This window comes from Macrobrachium nipponense, chromosome 9 (assembly GCF_015104395.2).
Source record: "Macrobrachium nipponense isolate FS-2020 chromosome 9, ASM1510439v2, whole genome shotgun sequence".
Taxonomy (NCBI): Eukaryota; Metazoa; Arthropoda; class Malacostraca; order Decapoda; family Palaemonidae; genus Macrobrachium; species Macrobrachium nipponense.
In genome coordinates this window covers 62087555-62112198 of record NC_061110.1, presented here as the reverse complement: position 1 = coordinate 62112198, position 24644 = coordinate 62087555, and the positions used below count along the sequence as shown (strand labels likewise).

General features: G+C 48.7%; 1 protein-coding gene across 1 annotated transcript in view; it reads right to left on the bottom strand.

Annotated features, from left to right (window-relative positions):
• The window catches only part of LOC135217935 (DNA-directed RNA polymerase II subunit RPB4-like), a 139353-nt gene extending 114955 nt beyond the window's left edge, over nucleotides 1-24398 (bottom strand). The window contains exon 1 of the mRNA XM_064254036.1: nucleotides 24185-24398. Within this exon, the coding sequence (XP_064110106.1) occupies nucleotides 24185-24251 (67 nt within the window). The 5' untranslated portion in view covers nucleotides 24252-24398. The remainder of the gene's footprint in view (nucleotides 1-24184) is intronic.
• Between the last annotated feature and the right edge of the window lie 246 nt (nucleotides 24399-24644).

Below are 24644 nucleotides of genomic sequence, written 5' to 3'. Positions count from 1 at the left end.
TAGGAGCTCCCGGCCCTAGGCTACTAAAAACGGTCGCTCCCCCCTACTCAAAGATTTCGTAGACCGAAATATACATGGGCTTTTATTAGCCCTAATAGAACGTTCATCATGAAATGCGGTTACCTGGCCAAACTGGAAGTGATCGTAACCAAATAACGAATCCTCAATCCTAACCAAAACTAGGCCAGCCGTGCCCTTACCTGGCCGGGGGGCTTTGCCCCCCTTGGGAACCCCCCAGTAATATTATATTAACAGTGATTGCTACCTAACCAAGGGCAAACCAACCTAACCAAAAGTTTAGTCTCACGTTCCTTACCTGGCCGGGTGCTGGACCCCCAGTATAGTATATTAACAGTGATTGCGACCTAACCAAAGGAACCAACCTAAACCAAAAAAACTTAGTCTGGCCAGGGGGCGACTGGACCCCCTGTGTAGTATGTTAAACAGTTTTTTAATACCTAACCAAATAAAACTTGTTCCTTACTGGATGGGCTGGCCCCGCCCTATGTCCTTACTGATTATTCTAAACCAAAGTGAATATTTCCAAGAAATACATAGGTTGAAAGTCAAGGCCACGTGTTTTTTGGTCTCGAAACCACGTGGACTGCTAGGGAAACGTGAATGTTCGGATGTGTTGAGGCGGCCCATGACTTCATCTTAGCGGGAAATACAAATGGCCGTGCTTTATTACGGCAAAATAATGAAACATAAACGTGGCATTTACATTGATCAAGCTTACCGCTTGGAGATGTTGGCGAGTCGTCAAATGATTGGCCGGTTCCCCCTGGGTTCCCCCCCCAAAGGAAATATAGAACTTAATAAGAAAATCGGTGTCGTTCAAATCTTCGGGGTACAGGATTTTTTTTTTTCTTTTGGCTTGGGGGACGGTTGTTTTTTCCCGAGATGACTGAAAACTTTCCCCTTTTTTCAAAAGTACGACGGTTTGCCTTTCATTACAGTCCTTTACGCAAGCCGCACTAAAATCACCCAGTAGGCCTGTTTTTCATTAAATTAAATTAATGAGGCGATCGTTCATCGCGACACAAAACATGTAAGATGTTCTTCCAGAGTGACGGGTGAACGGCTGGCAGCAAAACAATCCCACGTGTGAGGGACACGAAAAAATTATCGGCAGAAGAAGGACATGGTAAATTATGATCGTAGCAAGTGTACAAGCTGATAAGCAGGAACAGACTGAAGGCGCAAGGGTTCGGGCGGCAGGGTTGGGCAAGGTCCCGTTTCCTCAGGTACTAGGTTATCTTGGCAGAACGGATTAAGGGGCCAAGTAGACGGAAATAACATAAATATCGAAGGAAAGTTAAAAAAATAAAGGGTCCTACAGATTAGGGTTTGGCCAAGGATTAAAAAATATCAAAGGAAGATGTAAAAAAAAAAATAAAAATGTATTCCTCCTACAGATTAGGTGGGCAAGGCTTAAAAAATTTAGGATTAATGTAAAAAAAAACAAAAAAAGGTGGAGCCTCCTACACATTGTTATTTTGAGCAAGGGGTAAAAATTAATCGGGGGGAAAAAAATTTTTAAAAAAAAAAACAAAAATTTTGTAAAAACCAAAAGTGAAGCTCCTAAAGGATTTGTTTGGGCAAGGGTAAAAATTTATGAATAATTTAAAAATAATCGAATAAACGTAAAATAAAGTGGAGCTCTAAAGATTAGTTGGGGCAAGGGACTAATACCAACGGGTATGGGCTGCGGGGGGGGACGTCTGCGGAAGGAACTAGGGTAAAAGTAAAAACCCACGGAAGGCCAACCTCATCACGGTGGAAGTGGGATCTTTTTCACTCGTATTCTTTTAAATTTGGTGAAACAAGAATACACTTGGCAACTCTAATCATACCATTTAAAAGATAGAAGTTTTTGTCAACATAATGTGATATATGAAAGCCCCATTACGAACTAAAATAAGCATAGTGTGAGGCTCTTCGTAAAAATGATTGTTTTTCAAGGCGAGTTTTTGAAATCCAATATGGCGGCTACGTTTTGCATGGAAGGTTCTCAATCAGTTGACCGGCCCACCCATCCTTTCCCAGCCTTCCCAGCACTCATTTGAACAATGTTAGCATATATTGTTTAACGTTTATTGATCTTACTTCAAGATTGCAGATTGTAAATCAGCCACAATAAAACAACATTTTATTGTTGCCCTATATTAGTGAAAGTATGAAAACACTGTTTATTCCCGGGGTTATGGTTTGGAACTGAATTCAGTTCTTACCTTTTGTAACGGGGTTTTTGGTTTTTTTTATTCCTTAACTTGCCATCACAACTGAAAACTCCCACAGTGCTTATTTGATTGTTATTATACACATTTTGGTTTGGTCTCAGTTCACTCCCACATTGGCACTTTAAAACCAGGTTGCTTTTGTTCCTAGGTTTTCTAAAAAAAAAAAAGCGCTGCGCGCCAACAAACACAGTTACGATTAGTCAGACTACGACAGACGACGGAAACTGCCTAAAAAAACAAAAAAAAAAGGTTTTTATTCCCTAAATTGTTTGACTTTACTCCGTTATTTAAGTTTAAATTTACTTTACTTTAAAAATTTTAATTTAATTCATGTATATTCTTTCCTTTTTTGCAAAAACCCAAAATTATCCGAAAAAATTTACAGATATTTCAAAGAAAATCGATACAATCAAATGTTTCTAACGTTTTTGTACATACTGGCCTGCCGAAAACCAGTAGGGTAAGGAACGGGACTATGGAAAAGTGCATTAGAGGAACGACTACGGAAAACGTGAATTATATATTACGTTTTTTTTTTTTTTTTTTTTTGTTTTTGCTTTTTTTGTTTTTGCTATGCACTTTTCCATTTGATTTCAGTCTATATTAAGTATTTTGAATTTCTTTGATCAATTGTTATGCCATAAAAAATAATGTAACCTTTAATTTTGTTTCCAGCTAAGAATGGCAAAATCATCGGTTTGCCACATTAGTTGGAAGGCTTCACAAAAACATACCGCCGTTCCATTTATTATCAAACGGTTTTTTTTCCATGAATTCTAGTTGTCTAGTGAATGCAATAATGAAAAATTAAATTGCTTTCAACTTTTATTTATGTATATGTACTTCCAATAAACATAGCCTAATTTCAGCCAAATTTCAACGTTTTTGTGTATAGTCTTATATCCTAGTTTGGAGGGTTCTACCGAATGGCCAACAGAGAGAGAAGAGAGAGAGAGAGAGAGGAGAGAGATAGGAGGAGAGAAAGGAAGGCGGAAGGATAGGAACGAAAAAGAAAAGGAGTGGCCGGTGGGGGGGAGGGGGGGGGGGGTGGGAGGGTAGGGTGGAGCTTTATACGCGTTGTTTCGTATCCATTTCTGGCCATAATGGAGTTTTTGTTCTTGGTTGGTATCTAATGACAAGTTTGTCGTTATTCTTTTACGATTAGTGGATTCACGATACCCTTATAATAAATTACGGCACTGGGTGTAATGCACTCTAGCAAAAATTCTCGTTTGTTGTTTACGAGTGTTCGTTACCGAGAAATAAGGTTATTGCCCAAAACGGTTGCTTGCACTGTCAATATCTGAAACCCATAGTAGACATGCTGCCTTAGTTGTCAATCAAGTTTTTGATAACCAAGTATTTTTACAAGCTAGCTATTTGAATAATTTGTATTTTTCTCAGTCAAAAACATCTTGCCCCTCAATGCTAAACTTTTCCTCTTTTTAACGACTTTCTGGTCGTTGCAAATTCGGCCCCATAAATTTCTTATGGGTGCGAAAAAAACAGGACCAATTAAGGCCTCCCAGGGACCGGTGGAAAAACGAATTTGCGTCACACTACCAGCGATAATCCGGCAGTTAAACAGTGTAAAACATTCTTCATATATCCAAAAAAGTAAAATAATAAAGATTATATATGCGCATTAAGTATTATAACAATTACATGAATAAGCTGATAACCAATACTGCATGAATAACCTGGTAAACTGTTCTGCAAACACAGTTTGAGTTATAGCAATTATTTACAATAGGTACGAAAGTCAAGATGTCTTTGACATCATAATACAAACCTTTAAAACAAGAACGTTTACTAAGTTCCGAAAAATAATTACTTAAATTGGAGGTCAAGAGTCTATGTTACCTTTTTCAATAACGAATATTTTCAAATTAATTCATCCATAAATATTGTAAAATATTTGCTGTTTTACTATCTATTTAAAAAATTCGCTAAACGAGCACGCTCTCGTCATCTGCTACTAAAGCAAGTTGTTTACTCCATAACTTGGTTTGTTGGTTGAGAAACCGGTTTGTTTCGATTGGTTTGTGATGAAAAGTGCCCCAGCGTCTGTGGGTAGCAAGTGGTATATGCCGATTATCACAGGAAAATGGGAAAGGTTAGTTGGACACAAGCGACTCCGTAAAAACCATCGAGATGGCGTCAATCTTCGGAAAAAACATTTTTAGGTTGTAAGTAAAAATTTCTAAACGCATTTTGGTGAGATTTCCACTCGGCCGTGGCCAACCATTTTTCAGTAACCCCTCCTGTTTAAATCTTAAAATTTGGCCTTTTTAATTCTAAACTTGGAGGTTCTTTTAGTAGAGGTCTTTAGCTCCGTTTCTCACCAAACAAACAAGTCGCGACTGATGCCATCTCCTGGTGTCAGGACGCGTTACTAGGGTTAGAACACCACGGCCAGGCCAACCCTCAATCCACGGTGGTACGGGTCTTATTCACTCGATATTTAACATTTGGTTGAAACAAGAATACAAATTGCAAACTCTAAGCCATACCATTTTAAAAGAACTGAAGTTTCGTCAACAATAATGGTGATTATATGGAAAGCCCCATTTTACCTCAACTAAAATAAGCATTGTGATCTCTTCGTAAAATATGTTTTCCAAAAGCAGTTTTGAAATCCATTTTGGCGGGGCTACGTTTTGCATGGAAGGCGTTCTCACTCAGTGACTGGGGGCCACCATCCTTTCCCCAGCCTTCCCAGCACTACATTTGAACAATGTTTAAGGCGTAAGATATGTAAACGTTTATTGGATCTTACTCAAGATTGCAGTTGTAAGAATCCAGCACAATAAAACAACATTTTGTTGCCTATATTAGTGAAAGTATGAAACTTGTTATTCCCGGGTGGTGGTTGGAACTGAATTCATTCTTACCTTGTAATCGGTGGTTTTTATCCTTACTGCCATCACAACTGAAACTCCACAGTGCTTATTTGATTGTAATTATACACATTTTGGTCTTAATTCACTCCACAGTGCACTTGAACCACGCTGTGGTTCCTGGTTCCTAAGCACTCACTCCGCAAACACAGTTACGAGCAGCAGACGACAACACTGATTATGAGATGCAAAGCTTTATTCCCTTAATTGTTTACTTTACTCAATATTTAGTTTAATTTTACTTCAAAATGTTTATTTAATTCATGTCTATTATCCCTTTTTTGCAACCAAATTAACCCCCAAAAATTACAAAATGTTTCGGATGTACTTACGAGCAGACGACGTGAGGAAAAGGATGACTCACGTTGCCAATCTAGTGGAGCGTCACACATACGCCGATGCATTTACAAACTGTTTCGATGAATTCTAGTTGTCATAGTAATGCAGTAATGATAAAATTGCTGTAATATGTACGTATATATAATACAAATAGATACGCTAATTTCACTTATTTCCCCGGTTTTGTGTAAGTCTTATACCTAGTTTGGAGGGTAAACACATACCAATTGACAACACTGATAAACAATTGAAGAGCGCAAAACGCCGCAAAGAATGCCGTAGTCCCCTTGAATAAGTGCTGGTAAGAGGTTGGGTTTACGATTGTTGTGATGAAAGTGCCCCAGCGTCTATGGGTACAAGTGGTGTGCAGATTTAGCACAGGAAATGGGAAGTTTGTTGACACAAGCGACTCCGTAAACATCAAGATGGCGTCAATCTTCGAAACATTTTTAGTTGTAAGTAAAAATTTCTAAAGCGTTTTGGTGAGATTTCCACTGCCGTAGCCACCATTTTCACTACCCTCTGTTTAAATCTTAAAATTTGGCCTTAATTTCTAACTTTGGAGAAAATACTTAGGGTAAAACACCACGGCAGGCCAACCCTCATCACGGTGGACGGGTCTTATTCACTCGATATTTAATTGGTGAAACAAGAATACAATTGCAACTCTCAGCATACCATTTAAAAGACTGAAGTTTCGTCAACATAATGTGATATATGAAAGTCCCATACGAACTAAAATAAGCATGTGAGCTCTTCGGTAAAATATGTTTTCAAGGCAGTTTTGAAATCCAAATATGGCGGCTAAGTTTTGCATGGAAGGTTCTCATCATGACTGGCCACATCTTTCCCCAGCCTTCCCCAGCAATCATTTGAACAATGTTAGCGTATCTATGTAACGTTTATTGATCTTACTCAAGATTGAGTTAGTCAGCACAATAAAACAACCCCCATTTTGTTGCCTATATTTAGTGAAAGTATGAACTGTTATTACCCGGGGTTATTGTTTGAACTGAATTCATTCTTACCTTGTAATCGGCGGTTTTTATCCTTACTGCCATCACAACTGAAACTCCACAGTGCTTATTTGATTGTTATTATACACATTTTGGTCTCAGTTCACTCCACATTGCACTTTAAACCCGTTACTGTTGCTGGTTCTTAAGAGCGCGCGCCACAAACACAGTTACGAACAGCAGACGACGAAACTGCAAAGTTTTATTCCCTAAATTGTTTACTTTACTCGTTATTTAGTTTAAATTTACTTTGTTATTTAAACATTTTGATTTAATTCATGTATATTATCCCTTTTTTGCAACCAAATTACCCCGAAAATTACAGATATTTCTAAAGTAGATACAATCAAATGTTTTCTAACGTTGTACATCTGCTGTGACCATGTGGAACGATGACCGGTAGTGCATAGAGGAACGACTAACTGGATAAACTGAATTATATAATTTTTTTTTTTTTTTTTTGCTTTTTTGTTTTTGCTTGCACTTTTCATTGATTTCAGTCTATATTAGTATTTTGAATTTCTTTAATAACCGTATGCCAGAAATAAATGTAACCTTTAATGTTTGCATGCTAAGAATGGCAAAATGACAATTTGTCGAAAATTGCATTTTTCCTAACTATACAAACCTGAGGTCCTTTAACAATAGGAAGTAGCTAGCGGCAGCTGGAACGGTCGTAAGCTTCGAACAAGGGGAGAACGGTAGTTAACTGCTTGTCCGATCGTCGCGCGCCGCGCGACTGGGAGGTAAACAAATCACTTTTGCTTTTGGCCCATGCAAAATACGCAGAGTGAGGGGTGGCATGAGGAGGGACTATATGTAAAGGACCTCAGGTTTGTATAGTTAGGAAAAATGCAATTTTCGACAAATTGTCATTTGTTCCGATACGTAATACAAACCCTCGGTCCTTTAACAATAGGAAGACTCACTTCTTGGTGGGAGGAATCTGAGTCTTTGATGAACAGCTGGTGTTCGTCCATCCCTGGAATGCCTCCCTGGTCATAAGAGCGAGGGAGGGATCCAAGCCTCTGTCCGATTGATCGGGGGTGTGCACCGCAGGATCAATGGTCAGACCTCTGGGCCGAGTACTAAGAGAGAGGCAAGCGTATCTCTTCGTACCAGCAAGCAAGAACTTGTTCCTGTTTGCAAGAGGCAACATAAAGTATGGGTTGTCTCAAGCTGGCATCCACTTCCTCCCCCTTGTTGGAGGAAGTGGTGGATATACGCTCCTATCCCTAGTGAAAGGGATAGGATGGGGCTCTGTTAAGTAGCTCACCTGCATCTTGTCCTTATCCAGCAGGGTGACGACCGTGTCCCTCTAACCACAGGTAGAGGGGAAGAAAAAGATGGGAAGAGGAGCCAGTCACACTCTCATTCACCATCCATTCTTACGGTCACACCAGGACTCGATGCTGTTCAGCCTGCGAGGGTCTGGGTTCGCTACACAACGTGTTGAGCAACCACCACGGGTCCCAAGGAAAAAGATCCAAGGACCTGTGGGCAATATCCCGAAGGTAGAAGGAAGGGCATGTGGTCTGGTTGGACCAGACCCCTGCCTTCAGTACTGCGCCAAGGAGAAGAAGTTCTTGTGGACAAGGCAGCATCTCCTTCGCATCGAAGGCGGTGAAGTCCATTAGGGAGGGGATTGTGAACGACTCGAACCAATCGTCAGGGACGAAGGGTTCTGAGTCTTCGCTACGAAGTTCGGTACGAAATCGAGCGTCACGGATCCCCATCCCCTGGGTGCCTGACTTCGCAGGAGAAGTCATGCAGTTCCTCAGAGGAAAAGAAGGAAATAGTCGCATGACCTATCCCTCTTCTCTACTTCGGTGATGTCCAGTACCCATACTGGTCATGTCCGTTAGCAACGAAGTCTCTCGCTCCTCCTATCCCCATGCAGCGAAGTTCTCGGTAGTGGATAGGACACCGACACTCCATGGTGGGTGTCAATGGTATGGGTACTGTGACAAGCTATAAAACGAAAGTAATGGTTGCTGTGTAACAACCGAACTAAGTCAACAGCGTAATTCGTAACTGACTCGGGCGCTCTGACAGCTGCCGACCGCCTGACTGCGTTCGGTAGGAGCAAGTTGTCAAAGCATCCGAGTAAGTCACGTGGACCTTCGCCTTTAAAGGGTTATGCCGAGAGAGACCAAACAAATGATGTATTTGTTTGTCACCAATGCCGGACAGCGAGGTGATGATTCTCTTAAGGCATGTACCCAAACAGGCGAAAGTCAATTGCCTTCTAGTAGACCGAGGTCCCCTGAAGGTAAAACATCTCATGTTTGTTGAATCTCAGCTAAGGGAGAAACAACTCATGTACCGTTGAAGACGAAGGTAGATATTGAATGCAACCTACGTCTTCACATGTAATCGAGAGAAGGATCTCAAGATTCATAACCTGTGCTTACAAATGACTGAAAACGCTAACCGCTATTTCATTGCTGTCGGTGAGAAGTCGTAGTTGCAATGAAAGGCGGGGCGTTCTTCGGTAATGAAAACACAGGTGAAAGCCGCCTGAAGAACTGCTTCTCATGGGCTGAACATTTGAGGAGGTAGAGCTGTCCGGTCGGAGAATAGGCGATGTCTTCTGACACATCTTGTAATTCGGGTTGAACAATGAACAATTGTACACCTACGAATACGAGATATTTTGAAGACAAACTCAGATGTCTGCAAAATCATTCGCATTTTATCGCAGTGCGATGCAGCGGGAGACTTGTACAGACTTCTGTTACCGTGCGGTAAACAGAAAGATGAAAGAGTCAAGAGATATCTCTGTTGAAAATTCTCGCAATGTCGAAGGCGATGGAATCTAGCGTCACCGCAGTAGATGGTCCTTCATTATTGCGAGAATCCCCGTTAATCAGAGACCTAAGTCCATGATTGTTAGGCAGAGATACGGTTCGGTAGTCAATCAAGCAGGGGAGAGAGAGACATACATGACCGTGAATCTCGGAGGCCCAGCTGATGCAGTGGTTGAGCCTGCTGACTCGTCATCCTGAGTTGCCAGGTAATCCATTATTCCACGAAGGAATGCGTTCGGCTAGAACTACCGAGCATTAAAATGACAATTTGTCTAAAATTGCATTTTTCCTAACTATACAAACCTGAGGTCCTTTTACAATAGGAAGATACTAGCGGCAGCTGGATAGGTCGTAAGCTTTCGAACAAGGGTTTCGGTAGTTAACTGCTTGTCCGACAGGCGCGCGCGCGCGACTGGGAGGTAAACAAATCACTTTTGCTTTGGCCCCAAGCAAAAAACTGCAGAGTGAGGGGTGGCATGAGGTGGGGCTATGTGTAAAAGGACCTCAGGTTTGTATAGTTAGGAAAAATGCAATTTTAGACAAATTGTCATTTGTTCCGACACGGCATACAAACCTTCGGTCCTTTTACAATAGGAAGACTCACTTCTTGGTGGGTGGAATCTGAGTCTTTTGTGAACAGACTGGTGTTCGCCCTACCTTGGAAGCTTCCCTGGTCGTAAGAGCGAGGGAGGGATCCAAGCCTCTGTCCGATTGATCGGGGTGTGCACCGCAGGATCAATGGTCAGACCTCTGGACCGAGTACTAAGAGAGGGGCATGCGCATCTCTTAGTACCAGCAATGCAAGAACTTGTTCCTGTACAGGAGCAAATATAAAGTCATGGGTTGACTCTTGTAGGCATCCACTTCCCCCCCTTGCAGAAGGAAGTGGTGGATATTCTGCTCCTATCCCTAGTGAAAGGGATAGGATGGGGCTCTGTCATATAGCTCACCTGATCTCGTCCTCATCCAGCGTAGTGACGACCATGGGCCCTCTCCCACAGGTAGAGGGGAAGGAAAAGATGGGAAGAGAGAGCCAGTCACTCACTCACTCACATCCATCCACACAGTCACACCAGGACTCGATGCTGTTCAGCCTGCGAGGGTCTGGGTTAGCTACACAACTTGTTGAGCAGCCACCACGGGTCCCAAGGAAAAGGTATCCAAGGACCTGTGGGCAATATCCCGAAGGTAGAAGGACGTAAAGGTCGTCTGGTTAGACCAGACCCCTGCCTTCAGGACCTGCGCCACGGAGAAGTTCTTGCGAAAACGCCAACGAGGGCCCAATACTTCTGACTTCGTGAGCTCTCGGACGGGACGTACGGATGTCGTCACTACCATCAGCCTCATACGCCCTCCTGATGACCTCACGCAGCCAGAATGAAAGAGTGTTCTTGGATACTTCTTTCTTGGTGACCCCGGTGCTAACGAAGAGGCGTCGACACTCAGGCCTGAGGTGACGAGTTCTCTTCAGATAGCGCCGTAGCGCCCTCACAGGACAAAGCAGCATCTCATCCGCATCATTATCGGTGAAGTCCAATAGGGAGGGAATCGTGAATGACTCGAACCTGTCATCAGGGACTGACGGTTTCTGAGTCTTCGCAACGAAGTTCGGGACGAAATCGAGCGTCACGGATCCCCATCCCCTGGAGTGTCGTACATCATAGGAAAGACCATGAAGTTCCCCTACTCTCTTCGCCGATGCCAGGGCCAGCAAGACGAGGGTCTTGAGGGTCAGCTCCCTGTCTGACGAACTCTCGGAGTGGCTCGAACGGTGTTCGAGTCAGACTCCTAAGGACGAGAGTCACGTCCCACGCAGGGGGGCCTGAGTTCCCTGGGTGGGCAAGACCTCTCGAAGCTCCTCATCAGCAAGGAGATCTCGAACGAGTTCGAGATGTCCAACCCCCTCTCAGTTTCAGGACGAGCGCCAAGGCGGCTCTGTATCCTTTCACTGTGGGGACTGATAGGAGCTTCTCTCGGCGAAGAAAAACGAGGAAATCCGCTACCTGCTGAAGAGTGGCTCTGAGAGGAGATAGACCCCGTCTACGACACCAACCACAGAAGACGGCCCCACTTCCCTGGTACACAGTTGCAGAGGACTGACGGACGTTTCCAGCCATCTCTGTTGCTGCGCTACGAGAAAAGCCTCTCGTTCGCAAGAGATGGTGGATAACAGCCAGCCGTGAAGACGTAGGGACTGGATGCTCGGTGGTACCGCTCGACGTGTGGCTGGGCGAGAAGGTTGTGCCAAGGGGGAATCTCTCTCGGTTCTCTGCGAGAAGAGCCAGCAGGTACCGGATACCAAATGGCCTGTGGCCATTTGGGAGCCACCAGGATCATCCTGAGATTCGGGGTGACCAGCGCTCGACTGATCACCTTCGAATCAGGCTGAACGGGGGAAAGGCATAGACGAAGAGGTTGTCCCACGGGTGTTGAAGAGCGTCCTCTGCAGCTGCCCATGGGTCCGGCACGGCCGAGAAGAACACCTGGAGCTTCTGTGTGCCGGGGGTGGCGAACAGATCCACGGACTGGTCGCCCCCAAACAGGTCGAAGAGCCTTTCCGCCACGTCCTGGTGTAGAGACCATTCGGTCCCTATCACCTGATCCCGACGGCTCTGAGCGTGTCTGCTACTACATTCCTCTTCCCTGGAATGTAGCGTGCCGACAGCTCTATTGAGTGTGCCTGAGCCCACTCGTGCACCTGCCGTGTCAACTGGTACAACGGGAGAGACACTAGGCCCCCCTGTTTGTTGACGTAAGCCACCACCGTGGTGTTGTCGCACATCAACACCACTGAGTGTCCCATCAAGCGGTCCTGAAACTCTTGGAGAGCGAGGAACAAGCTGCCTTGAGTTCCAGTACATTGATGTGAAGGTGCTTGTCGTTCTCGTCCCACACTCCTGAAGTCAGCAACTCCTCCAGGTGTGCGCCCCATCCCTCGGTCGATGCGTCTGAGAACAGCTGCATGTCCGGGGGCGGGGAGTGCGCAGAGGCACTCCTCTTAAGAGGTTCCTGTCGTCGAGCCACCAGGCTAGGTACATGCCTCACCTCCTGTGTCAGTGACACTGGAAAGCTTGGGGGATCCGTCGCCTGTGACCAACTCTCCTTTAGTCTCCATTGAAGAGACCGCAGGTGAAGACGCCCGTGAGGGACTAACTTCTGAGTGACGACAGGTGTCCGATCACGGACTTGCCATCGTCTGAGCTACCTGTTCCTGCCGAGGACAGGAACTGGTTGGCTGCCTCTCTGAATCTGCTGATCCGCGAGTCCGCGGGGAAGACTCGCCCTGCTACCGTGTCGATCAGCATACCCAGGTACTTCATCCTCTGCTTGGGCTCGAGATCGGACTTCTCGAAGTTCACAACGATCCCCAGATCGCGACAGAACTCGAGCAGTCGATCCTGTCCTGTAGCAACTGCGAGCGGGAGCTCGCCAGGACTAACCAATCGTCGAGATACCTCATCAGACGTATCCCGTGCGAATGGGCCCAAGCAGACACCAGAGTGAACACTCGCCGTGAACACCTGTGGGCGGTTGAGAGACCGAAGCACAGTGCCCTGAACTGGTACCCCGTCCCGTCGAGGATGAAGCGGAGGTACTTTCTGGAGGACTGATGAATGGGTATTTGGAAATACGCATCCTTCAAGTCCACTGAAAGCATGAAATCGTTCTCCCTGATGGAGTCGAGCACTGAGCGTGCCGTCTCCATCGTGAACCGGGTCTGGCGAACAAACCGGTTCAGGGGAGAGAGATCTATCACCGGGCGCCAGCTCCCGTAGACTTTTCCACCAGGAAGAGTCGACTGTAAAAGAGCCCGGTGACTGATCCGTGACGATCTCTACAGCTCTCTTGCTCAGCATGGTCTTGATCTCCTGTCTGAGTGCTACGTCCTTCGGTGACCCGGGGACGTACGACTGCTGTTGGACCGGGTTGGAGGTGAGGGGTGGCCGAGATTCGAAGAGGGTAATAGATATCCCTCCCGAAGGACATCTACAATCCAGGTCTCGGCCGTAGCGCTGCCAAGTTGCCCAATGGCTGGCCGGCAGGCACCCCCCCACTTCCGGCAGCAGGTGAGGGGGAACGCCGTCCCTAGCGTTTCCCCCTTTCTTCGACTTCTTCCCAGCGCCTCCACGGGATGAGGAGGGCTGGGAGGAGGGCTGGTTACGGCCCCCCCTTGCCAGAAGTTGAAGAAGACAGAGTCATTCCTCGGGGCTTCGACGCAGCAACCGTCTTAGCAGCCGAGGAAGCGCTAGCCGAGCTCTTAGACTTGGCCGCAGTCCGAGGCTGCCCAGAGCCTTCGAGACTGCCTGGTGAACCAGACGGTCACTGTCTTCAGTGCGCCGTCTGTCCAACCGCAGCGTCCACCATCTCTCCTGGGAAGAGAGACGTGGAACTCCGTAGAGGTCCGTTTCGAAGCCCCAACGCCGCCTCACGCCCGGCCGCCCTGGAAACCCGAGTAAGGACAGCGTCCCTTCGTCGGAGAACCAGGTTGGCCCACAGGTTCACCGTCTGGTGGGGCAAGGAAGGAGATGGCTCTTCCCCCAGACTGGCAAAGTCTCCTGAAGGCCGAGTCCTCTTCGGGGAGAAAATTAAACCCCGGCGGAGTTGGCTGCGACCTTAGATACTGTGAGGGACCACAGATCTAGCCGGAGACGGCCTGGAAAGCTGCCATGGCGGTAGATTCCAGGCCGAGTGCCTCTTGCTGCGAGAACCACAGGTTCTCGGACAGGAGCTGTTGCAGAGACACACCCGGAGTCAGCCTAGCTAACTCCGGGTCACCTGTTTGGGCGGCATCGGGTCTTCTTTCAGATGGCACGTAAAACCGCCGCTGTCGTAGCAGAGGGAGGTGGAAGCAGCTTGCTCGACATGCCAGACTTGAGCGAACCGTCTTGTCCGGAGACAAGCGATTCAACCTGGTCCAGCACTGAGTCCGCAAGCTCGGAACGCGGCAAACCCACCGTCGGTCTGGGTTCCCTCTTGGGGCGGGCCCCAGAACGACTCGAGCCGGGACGTGGGCTCGGATGGTGGGAGCGGCGATCCTTCCCCGAGGTCGTTGTGCTGACGAATCAGCGCAATAACCTCGGCCAAATTCCTCTGGATCTCGGGTGTGATAGCATCCTGTGGAGTCGGACCGTCCAGTCCCTCGAAACAGGAGTACCTCCCGAGACCCTCCTCCCTCAAGGAGAGGAGCAGCGACAGCCCCCTCTGGGGTCTCCTCCAACCACCTGTGCGTACGACCTGCTGGTCCGAGAACCGAGCCTGGTACGTACGACGACTGGCGGATCCTGAGGGGCGCACCCTCACGATCACTCCTCAATACCTCGCCCCTCCCCGGTGTAACCCGAGGAGGTTGAAGGTATGGGAGAGGCAGACCTGACGCTCTCTCCTCGCTCACTGGCAGAACCAGCGGGCTTGGAGGACTGCAGGCGATCGCCAACCCGCGGTGGCGATCGAGCTGCAGACCTAGTCGAGCCGTCTCGCTGTGGAGAACGGCTGGACCGAGAACAGCGGCCCCGGTCTCGTGTGTCAGAGGAGCTGGTGCTGGTCGCCGTACCCGATCGCTCTCTGTGAGAGCGACGGTCAGGCGACCGGCGAGCTCCACTGTCACGGTGAGACCGGTGCATATTCATCACTGGTGCGTCAGTTCGCTGGTACCAGCCGTGGCTGGTGCCGGCGAACGGGGGGGACCTCTTCCCAGCCTCAGCCCGTGGCCGGTCGTGGACCGTCACGTCCGCCTCCGGGTAGCCAGCCGCTCGCCGTGAGAGCGGAGAGCTGGTCTGGTGAGAGTCGCGGTGAGCGGCTGTCACCAGTCTTCCGCTCCGTGCCGTGAACCTGACGCTGAGCGGACTCAGAGGTCTGGTTCCTGGCTGCACGGTCGCTGGTAGGCGACCGTACACTCGGTACTCTCGAACGAGCGGCCGAGGACGGATCCTGCTGCCGTGGCCGAACCACTAACAGCAGGTGAGGAAGTGCCGGTGTTAGCCGGCCCACCCCTCTGGCCCCCGTAGTCTTCTTCCTTGCGGGAGAAGAGACGGGTCCTGCTCCCGAAGGAGAGCAGGGCGACCAGCGGAAGAACCCCCCGTCTCACCAGAGCGAGACGGGCCCTTAGAAGCTCCCGAAGGAGACTTCTTAGGGGGGGGGAGGCGACCTTCTTCTTCTTAGGCGGGGGAGCCTTAGAAGAAGAAGGGGAAGAGGCGGCAGACGACGACGACGACGAAGAAGACGATGAAGACGACGACGACACCTTCCTCCTCTTCTTCTTCTTCTTCGTCAACCTCCTCAGGACCGACGTCAGATCTGTCATCCAGGACGGAGCGGGGCTGCTGTTTGCCGAAGCAACAGGGCCCGGACGTACCTGTCCGAACAGACCAGCATCGGAGCAGCGGCGCCAGGAACAGGGACAACATCAGCAGGTGCGAGCATCACAGGAACGGCAGTCGAGACGGCAGGAGCAGGAACAGGAACAGCAGCGGTGGTCACGGCAGGTACGGCAGGCTGTGTGGACGGTACAGATGGTCTAACCAGCGGCACAGACATCATCGGCACCTGGGGGAGGTCCAGGGGCGAGCTCTTCGGGCACATGAAGTCCGGTCGTGGCAAACACGGCAAACCCAAACCCGGTGGCGGCATCACACTCCCCCGAGTTACGGCGACTGGCCCCTGCACGATGTGTTGTGGGTGTCACAGAGACCGCGTGCTGGTGTACACCAGGTGAGGAGGTGCGCGTAGCCAGGTGTTGTCAGGGTCGTGGTGGTGGTTGTGACCGTAGCGTGCGTAACCGCCACGGAGCCAGCGAGATGATAGAGCAGCCCCTGGACACTCGGCACGTCCCCTGCAGTCCCAACGACGCCCACACCTGTCGAGGTCATCCTTCACGGCAACCGCACCTGAGGAGGCAAAAGTCGGGTGATTAGGAGGATCCTCTACCCGCTCGCGCGAAGACGAGCGGATAGAGACCCAGAGTACAACTCTACGTCGGGGTATCTAGCGCCCTCCTCCACACTCGACACATCGGGAGAGGAGAAGGACCTAGACACCGCCCCCGAAGGGGAAGGCGCGAGACGTGGAAGTTGAGCGGGCGGCGGCAGGAAAGAAGACGAAGTGTCCGTACCAAAGGAGTCGCGGGAGAGCTTTCCGACGATCCTTTGCAGGCCTTCGCTTCTTCCTGCCCTCATACAATGTCCACTGCGCCTCCGACCAGTTCATACAAACATCACAGGGCTCGGCCCGGGTGCATTCGCGCCCCCGGCACCGAGCACACAAAACATGAGGGTCTATCTCGGGGAAAGATCTGAATTTCCCACATTTGCGCCCTTCGGATACCCGGGCAAAGTCTCCTTGGGGTAGCGAGGCGCGGGAGATTCCATCATTATGAATTCAGCGTAATTAATATGAAAAGAGAGAATACTGTACTCACAATCTTTCATATTACAAACAAAACAAGAAAGCAAACGACGAGCAGCGGGCAGAGAGCGAACACACACGTCCATCCACTGTGAAGGCCGAAAGCAAAAGTGATTTGTTTACCTCCCAGTCGCGCGCGCGCGCCTGTCGGACAAGCAGTTAACTACCGAAACCCCTTGTTCGAAAGCTTACGACCTATCCAGCTGCCGCTAGTATTTCTTCCTATTGTAAAAGGACCGAAGGTTTGTAGCCGTGTCGGAACAAAAAGTATGCTCGGGCAATTATATTTAGGCGAAACGAATTTCGGTAAATATAAAAGTTGAAATGGTGTTGTCGTGACAAAACCATAAGTATATAAAATTGAAACTGAAAACTCCTGGGAGGTTGCAGGCAACCCCGAGTTGCAGTTCCATTAGAATACTTCTCGTCTAAGTCGCAATCCGTAGAATAACTAGGATAGGCGCCTACCCTCGGACAATTCAACTGCTTAGCAGAATCATGTCGCGAGGGTTAATATACGTAGTATATTTGTAGGATTCTGAACAACGATCTCCATCCTAAATTCTTTCCTTCAAGAAACAAATAAGGATTGGAGATCGAACCGCCTTCGTTCTCTATCAAAGAGAGTGAAGGAGAAGTCTTCCTCGAAGGAAAGCTTCAATGGTGAACAGAATACTAAGACGATAGTTCAAGCCAAACTGGATATTCCCGTCCGATCTCTCTATCCAGGTTGGTCGCCTACTGTGAGATAGTTCCTTTCAGCAGCAGTCTTCTTTACAATGCTAGAAATTCCAGGAATTCGAGCATAGGCGAGGTTCCCGATTATCGTGTAACATATCGGGGATTCTCGTCTCGCTCACTTTGGACCTGGTCTCGCGTAAGTGTTTGAAGATCGTAAAAAACTCGAACACTCTGAATGCGCTAGAAATTCCGTAGAATTCTAAGCAGTCTGCGAAACCCCCACCGAATTCGTCAAACGATATCGGCTGGTGGTCCTCTCGATTCCCGTAGAAATCGAGAATGGAGCAGGATTCCTCCTCAACGACGGGGCTTACGTCAGGTAGGACCGAAGGTCCTCCGGTAGCGCAGTCCCGAACGTGGGATCCTACAAAGAAATCTCTGTAGGATCCTTCCCCTTTCCCTCGTAGCCGTAAGGAGGGAGGGAATGGGGAAGGAATTGGATACTCGCTCGCCTTCCCAGTGGAACTAGCAGTTGGAGAAGAGTAGGAGCAGCCATCGCCTTGCGGCGATGGCCTCTCAGAGTCTGGGAAAAACGTATCGTCAGGAGAAAAACGTTTTCCCCGCGGAGGGTTACGAACTCTCACTGTAGGTAAGGGTCTGCCGCCACTGTGAACGTCGTCCTGGGTGGGGCTGATCGACACCTGACAGGAGAGAGCCGATACCGTCCTCCGACTCATTCCAGTCCTCGTCGAGGTCGAAACCTCTCAGGAGGACCGAAGGAGTATTTAAATACGGTGTCCGAAGACAGTAGAAAACGCCGCTGTCGCAGTAGAGGAGGTGGAAAGTAGCTTGATCGTGAAACGGCAGAAAACTGAGAGAGCCTTCTTGTCCGGAAGACGAGAGACACTGGTTCGAGACAGAATCGGCAAGCTCCGATCGCGGCAGACCCACCGTCGGTTTGGTTCCCTCTCGGGCCCCCAGGCGACCCCAAACGACTCGAGCAGAGACGTGGGCTCTGCTGGTGGGAGCGGCAATCCTTCCGCAGGGTCATTATGCTGACGAATCAGCCTAATGACTTCTGCAAATTCCTCTGTATCTCGGGAGTAACCGCGTCTTGCGGAGTAGGACCGTCCAGTCCCTCAACAAGAACAGATCCCTAGATACTCCTCCTTCAGAAGGAGGAAGAGCGGCAGACCCCTGACGGTCGCCTCCAGCTAATTGCGCGTATGTCCTGGTCGGTCCTAGAACCGTGCCTGGTCCATACGGCGTCATAGCGGGGTCGCGAGCGGCGCACCTCTCGCGATCACTCATAGGTACCTTGCTCTCCGGCGTAGCCCGAGGAGGTTGAAGGTACAGGAGAGGCAGACCTGACGCTCCCCCCTAGCTCGCTGGCAGGACCCGCGTGCTTGGAGGGCTGCTGCTGATCGTCAACCCGCGGTGGCGATCGAGCAGCATGCCTAGCCTTGCCGCTCGCCTGAGGCGAGAGGCTTGGCTGAGAACGTCGACGCTGATCTCTAGCGTCAGGCGAGCTGTTGCTGGTTACCGTCTCCGCCCGTCCGATGGGAGCGGCGTCAGGTGACCTGCTAGGCTCGCTGTCACGGTGAGACCGGCGAGCGTCCTCTCGGCGCGTCGAGCCACTGGTACCAGCCGTGGCTGGTACCGACGGCCGCGGGGACCCCTTCCTCGCCTCAACCCATTATGGGAGAGGCAGACCTGACGCTCCCCCCATCGCTCGCTGGCAGGACCAGCGTGCGTGGAGGGCTGCTGCTGATCGTCAACCCGCGGTGACGGTTGAGCAGCAGGCCTAGCCTTACCGCTCGCCTGGGGGGGGCGATTGGCTCGGCTGAGAACGTTACGACCGATCTCTAGCGTCAGGCGAGCTGCCGCTGGTCACCGCCTCCGCCCGGTCCCATCGTGAGCGGCGGACGGGTGACCTGCTAGGCTCTGTATCGCGTCGAGACCGGCCAGCGTCCCTCTCGGCGCGTCGAGTCGCTGGTACCAGCCGTGGCTGGTACCGGCCGGCCGCGGGGACTCCTTCCTCGCCTCAACCCGTGGCTGATCAGCGACCGTCACGTTAGCCCGAGCAGCCAGTTGATCGCTGCGAGAGCGTCCACTGGCCTGGCGAGAGTCGTGTGCACGACTCTCGCCAGTCTTCTGCTGCCGCGCCGCTGTCTTGACGGCGAGCGAGCTCGGGCGTCAAAACTTTGGCTGGACGGTCTTCTTGGAAGAGCGTCCACTCGGTGCTTCTCGCGAACGAGAAGCGGCCGAGACGGAACCTGGTTTAGCGGCAGACCCGCTAGCACCAGGTGAGGGACGCACCAGCCGAGGCTGGTGCCCTCTGGTCCCCGTCGACTTCTTCTTTGCAGAAGAAGCGACGGGCCCCGTTCCCGAAGGAACAGGAGGACCAGCAGAAGAGCTCCCCAGCTCGCCTGAGCGAGCCGGGCCCTTAGAAGATCCCGAAGGAGTCTTCTTAGGGGGGAAGGAGGCAACCTTCTTCTTCTTCGGCTGTTTGGCCTTAGAAGTCGAAGGGGAAGGAGAGGCAGCGGCCGACGAACGAAGAACGACGCCGAAGACGGCCGACGACACCTTCTTCCTTCCTCTTCTTCTTCTTCGCCAGGCTCCGACAGGACAGACGTCAGGTCTTCCATCCGGAGGAGGGAGCCGGGGCAGTTGCCGAAGCAACAGGGCCGACTGCACCTGTCCGGAAAGACCTGAGACTGTGACAGCATCACCAACAGCAGGAACAACAGGAACAGGTCCAGGAACAGCAGGAACATCTGAAAGTGAATGAGCAGCAGGCACCTGATCTGAAAGGGAATGAGCGGCTGGGACAGCAACAGGTACGGCAGGCACGGCAGGTACCACAGGAGAGACAGGCGTCCTGTCGGCAGCTACCGTCATCCTCGGCACTGGCGGCAGGTCCAGGGGGGTACTCTTGGGCAGCGGCAGTCCGGGGTCGGCAATACAAGACCCAGGTGGCGGTGGCACCGTCCTGATTGGCACGGCAGGAATTGGTTCTGGATTGCAGCCGTGGGTGTTACCGACATGACATGTGGTGTACACCAGGTGCGGTGACCTCTCCTATGCTGGTCGTCGAGATTGTGGTGTTGTAGTGGTTACCGTATCATGAGTGACCACTGCCGACCCCGCCAACCGCGCTGAATCAAACCCCTGCAGTCCCAGCGACTCCCACACCTGTCCCAGGTCGTCCCCGCTGATGGCAAACCTGCGGAAGCAACAGTCGGGTTAGTTAGAGGGGCTTCCTCGCGCCTGGGGGGAGAGAAACCCACCCAGAGCGGACGGAAGACCCCGAGTACAACTGGACGTCCGTTACCAAAGGAGTCACTGGACTTTCCGATGACTTCTTGTGTCCTCGTACAGCACCCACTGCGTCCTCTGACGAATGCATACACGTTACACAGGGCTCGTTGCGGGAGCACTCTCGCCCCCGACAACGAGTACAAACCTCGTGAGGATCTACATCTACATCCAAGGTCCGTCTCCCACGGATGTAGCAACCTGCGGTAACATAGATAGATTAGTAAGAGGGGTTCCCTCACGCACGGGGGGAAGACATGCCCCACCCGAACGCAAGGAAGACCCCAAATACAAATACAATGAAGAAGCTGAGCGGGGGCAGGAAGGAAGACGAAGAATCGGCTACCAAGGGAGTCGCGGGAGAGCTTTCCGACGACTTCCTGGCAGACCTTCGCTTCCCCCACCCCCGCACAGCAGTGAAAAGTAATATGAAATTGAAACAGAATACTGCCCTTGCGATTCACTTCATAGAACTTGGAGAAAAGATCAATTCCCGGGTAAGAACGGAAACTTGATCCAATAATATGATGCTATCATAAAATATATATGAAAATGAAACAGAATACTGCACTTGCGATTTCATTTCACATAAAAAATCGTAAGGATCAATTCCCGGGTAAGAACGAAAATTGATCCAGATTAAATTCATGCAATCAATAAAAGAAAATGAAAAGAATATTGCAATTGCGAATCCACTTTCATTGCATTCTATTATACAAAATTAAAAGTTCGTGCCGAGCGCAATCACACTCTCGGTAACGAACGCACAGGGCAAAATATAATGAAAAAAGTACTTACATTTTTCAATTACACCCTTTCGCCCAAATACATGACTCGGCGCGAGCGCCCCCGCCCTCGGCACCGAGACATAATTCAAGGGGTTCATAATTAATGTAATGAAAGATGAAAAACAGTGTAAAAAAAACTTACAGTTTCAAAAATTTTCAAGTCAAACCCAAACTATTAGTAGAAAACACAATATAAACAAAGCATACGACGATGAAGTGGGCAGAGAGCGATGACGAACACGTCCTTCACACCCGCGGCCGAAAGCAAAAGTGATTTGTTTACCTCCCAGTCGCGCGGCGCGCGACGATCGGACAAGCAGTTAACTACCGTTCTCCCCTTGTTCGAAGCTTACGACCGTTCAGCTGCCAGATGCCGCTAGCTACTTCCTATTGTTAAAGGACGAGGGTTTGTATTCACGTATCGGAACAAATCATCGTTGCCACATTAGTGGAGGCTTCACACTTACGCCGTTTCATTATTATAAACTGTTTCCATGAATTCTAGTTGTCATAGTAATACAATAATGATAAAATTGCTTTAATATTTATGTATATATACTTCCAATACATAGCCTAATTTCACCAATTTCAACATTTTGTGTATAGTCTTATACCCAGTTTGGAGGGTCAACACAAACCAAATGGCAACAGAGAGAGAGAGAGAGAGAGAGAGAGAGAGAGAAAGGAAGGCACGGGAACAGTGAAGGAAAGGGGTGGCGATGGGGGGGGTGGTAGGTGGAGCTTTTTACGCGTGTTCATATCCATTTCTGCATAATGGAGTTTTTGTCTCTTGGTACAAGGACAAGTGTCGTTATTCTTTACGATTAGTGATTCACGATACCCTTATAAATTACGGCACTGGGTGTAATGCACTATAGCAAAATCTCATTCTGTTACGAGTGTTCGTTACAGAAATAGGTATTGCCCAAAAACGTGCTTGCACTGTCTCTGAAACCCATAGTAGACATGCTGCTTAGTTGTCAATCAAGTTTTTATAACCAAGTATTTTTTACAAGCTAGCTATTGAATAAATTTGTATTTTTCTCAGTCAAAACATATGCCCCTGAATGGTAACTTTCCTCTTTTAACGACTTTCTGGTCATTGCAAATTCGGCCCCATAATTTCTTATGGTGCGAAAACAGACATTAGAGGCCCAGGGACCGAAAACGATTGCGTCACACTACGGCGGTAATCCGGCAGTAAAACATCTTCATATATCCAAAAAGTATATAATAAAGATATATATGCGCATTACAATTATAACATGAATAGCTGATAACAATCTGCATGAATAACTGGTAAACTGTTCTGCAACAGTTGAGTATAGCAATTATTTACAATAGGTACGAAAGTCAAGATGTCGTGACGTCATAATACAGAACTTAAAAAGAACGTTCTAATTCAGAAAAATAATTACTTAAATTTGAGTCAGAGTCGAGTTACTTTTTCAATAACGAATATTTTCAAATTAATCATCATAAATATGTAAAATATTGATGTTTTACTATTTATTTAAAAATTAGCTAAGAGCACGCTTCTCGTCATCTTCTACCAAAACAGCTGTTTACTCCTAACTTGTTTGTTGGTGAGAAACCGTGTTTCGATTGTTGTGATGAAAAGTGCCTCAGCGTCTGTGGGTACAAGTGGTGTGCGGATTTATCACAGGAAATGGAAAGTTTGTTGACACAAGCAACTCCGTAAACATCGAGATGGCATCAATCTTCGAAACATTTTTAGTTGTAAGTAAAAATTTCTAAAGCGTTTTGGTGAGATTTCCACTGCCGTAGCCACCCTTTTCAGTACCCTCTGTTTAAATCTTAAAATTTGGCCTTAATTTCTAACTTTGGAGAAAATACTTACTTCGAAAGGAGAGTAGAGGTCTTTAGCTCCGTTTATCACCAACAAGAAGTTGCGACTGATGCCCATCTCCGGTGTCAGGACGCGTTATAATGTACTTTTTCGGAGGGTGGCAAGCGTTGATTGTAGGTGGCCTCTTTGGCCTGCCGTGGTGATTTACCCTAATGTACTTTTTCTGAGGGTGGCAAGCGTTGATTGTAGGTGGCCTGTTTGGCCTGCCGTGGTGTTTTACCCTACTTACTTTGGCGGAGTGATTAAAGACCGGGCAAAATGGTATTACGCGGCCCGGGCAACTAAACTGTAATCAACCCGGGGGTTGTACGCGTTGATCGTACATGGTCCACCCCTGTACCATGCGGTTTTTAATCCTACTTACCATGGCGGATGGATTTGGGTGACGCGCGTCCCAGGATACTGGCCCGGGAATCTGTAAACTACCAGAGGTCTTTAGCTGCGTCTCTCACCAACAACAACTCGCGACTGATGACCATCTACGGTGTCAGGACGTGTTAAAGTACTTTTTCGGAGGGTGGCCACCACAAACGCGGTAGTCAGTAGGTTGGCCAGTACAGTCGTTTGTTACCCTATCTCATTTTGTTGACGTAACTTCAATCTTTTGAATGGTATGCTTTGGTATTAAATTGCATTGTTGTTTCACCAATTAAATGAATAAAGTGACTGTTTGACGGATCAATGTCCGTACGGCGGTGCTTTACCCTAGCTACTAGGTAGTACCTAGGCCTACTACCTACTAGGTATAGGCTAGGTAGGTAGTAGTAGTTGGTATACCTACTAAGGCCTAGTCCATGTGATAATAGGTATTCGCCTACCTTTAGGGAACTGAAGCTCTGTTGCATCTTCTTCAATTGTTTCACTTGCTGTCGGTACCTCAGCCATGACTAACTTGTGCTTTAATTCCGAGTGATGCAGCTGATGCTTGTAATGAAGACACAAGCTTAAGGCGGACGAATCGCTGTACCGCCTTTTCAATAGTGGAAAGCTAGAAACGGCGTCGACAGTAGTAGCAGTAGTAGTCGGGATGTATAATTTGAAACGGCTCCCTTGCTTGTTTTATTCCTCCTGTGTGATTCTTATCTCTGTAATACTACAGTTCTTTTAGAAATTCTCTCCTATTTTCCACCCCCCTCTCTCAGTTGATCTAGAAATAAGAGTATATTAGCTATTAATTCCTCTTTATTTTCCTGATATGGCTGCTGCACAAAACTATAAATATTTCTAATCTCATTGTATGCTGGAAAGTAAAGTAAGAAATTTTCTAAATTTGCATTT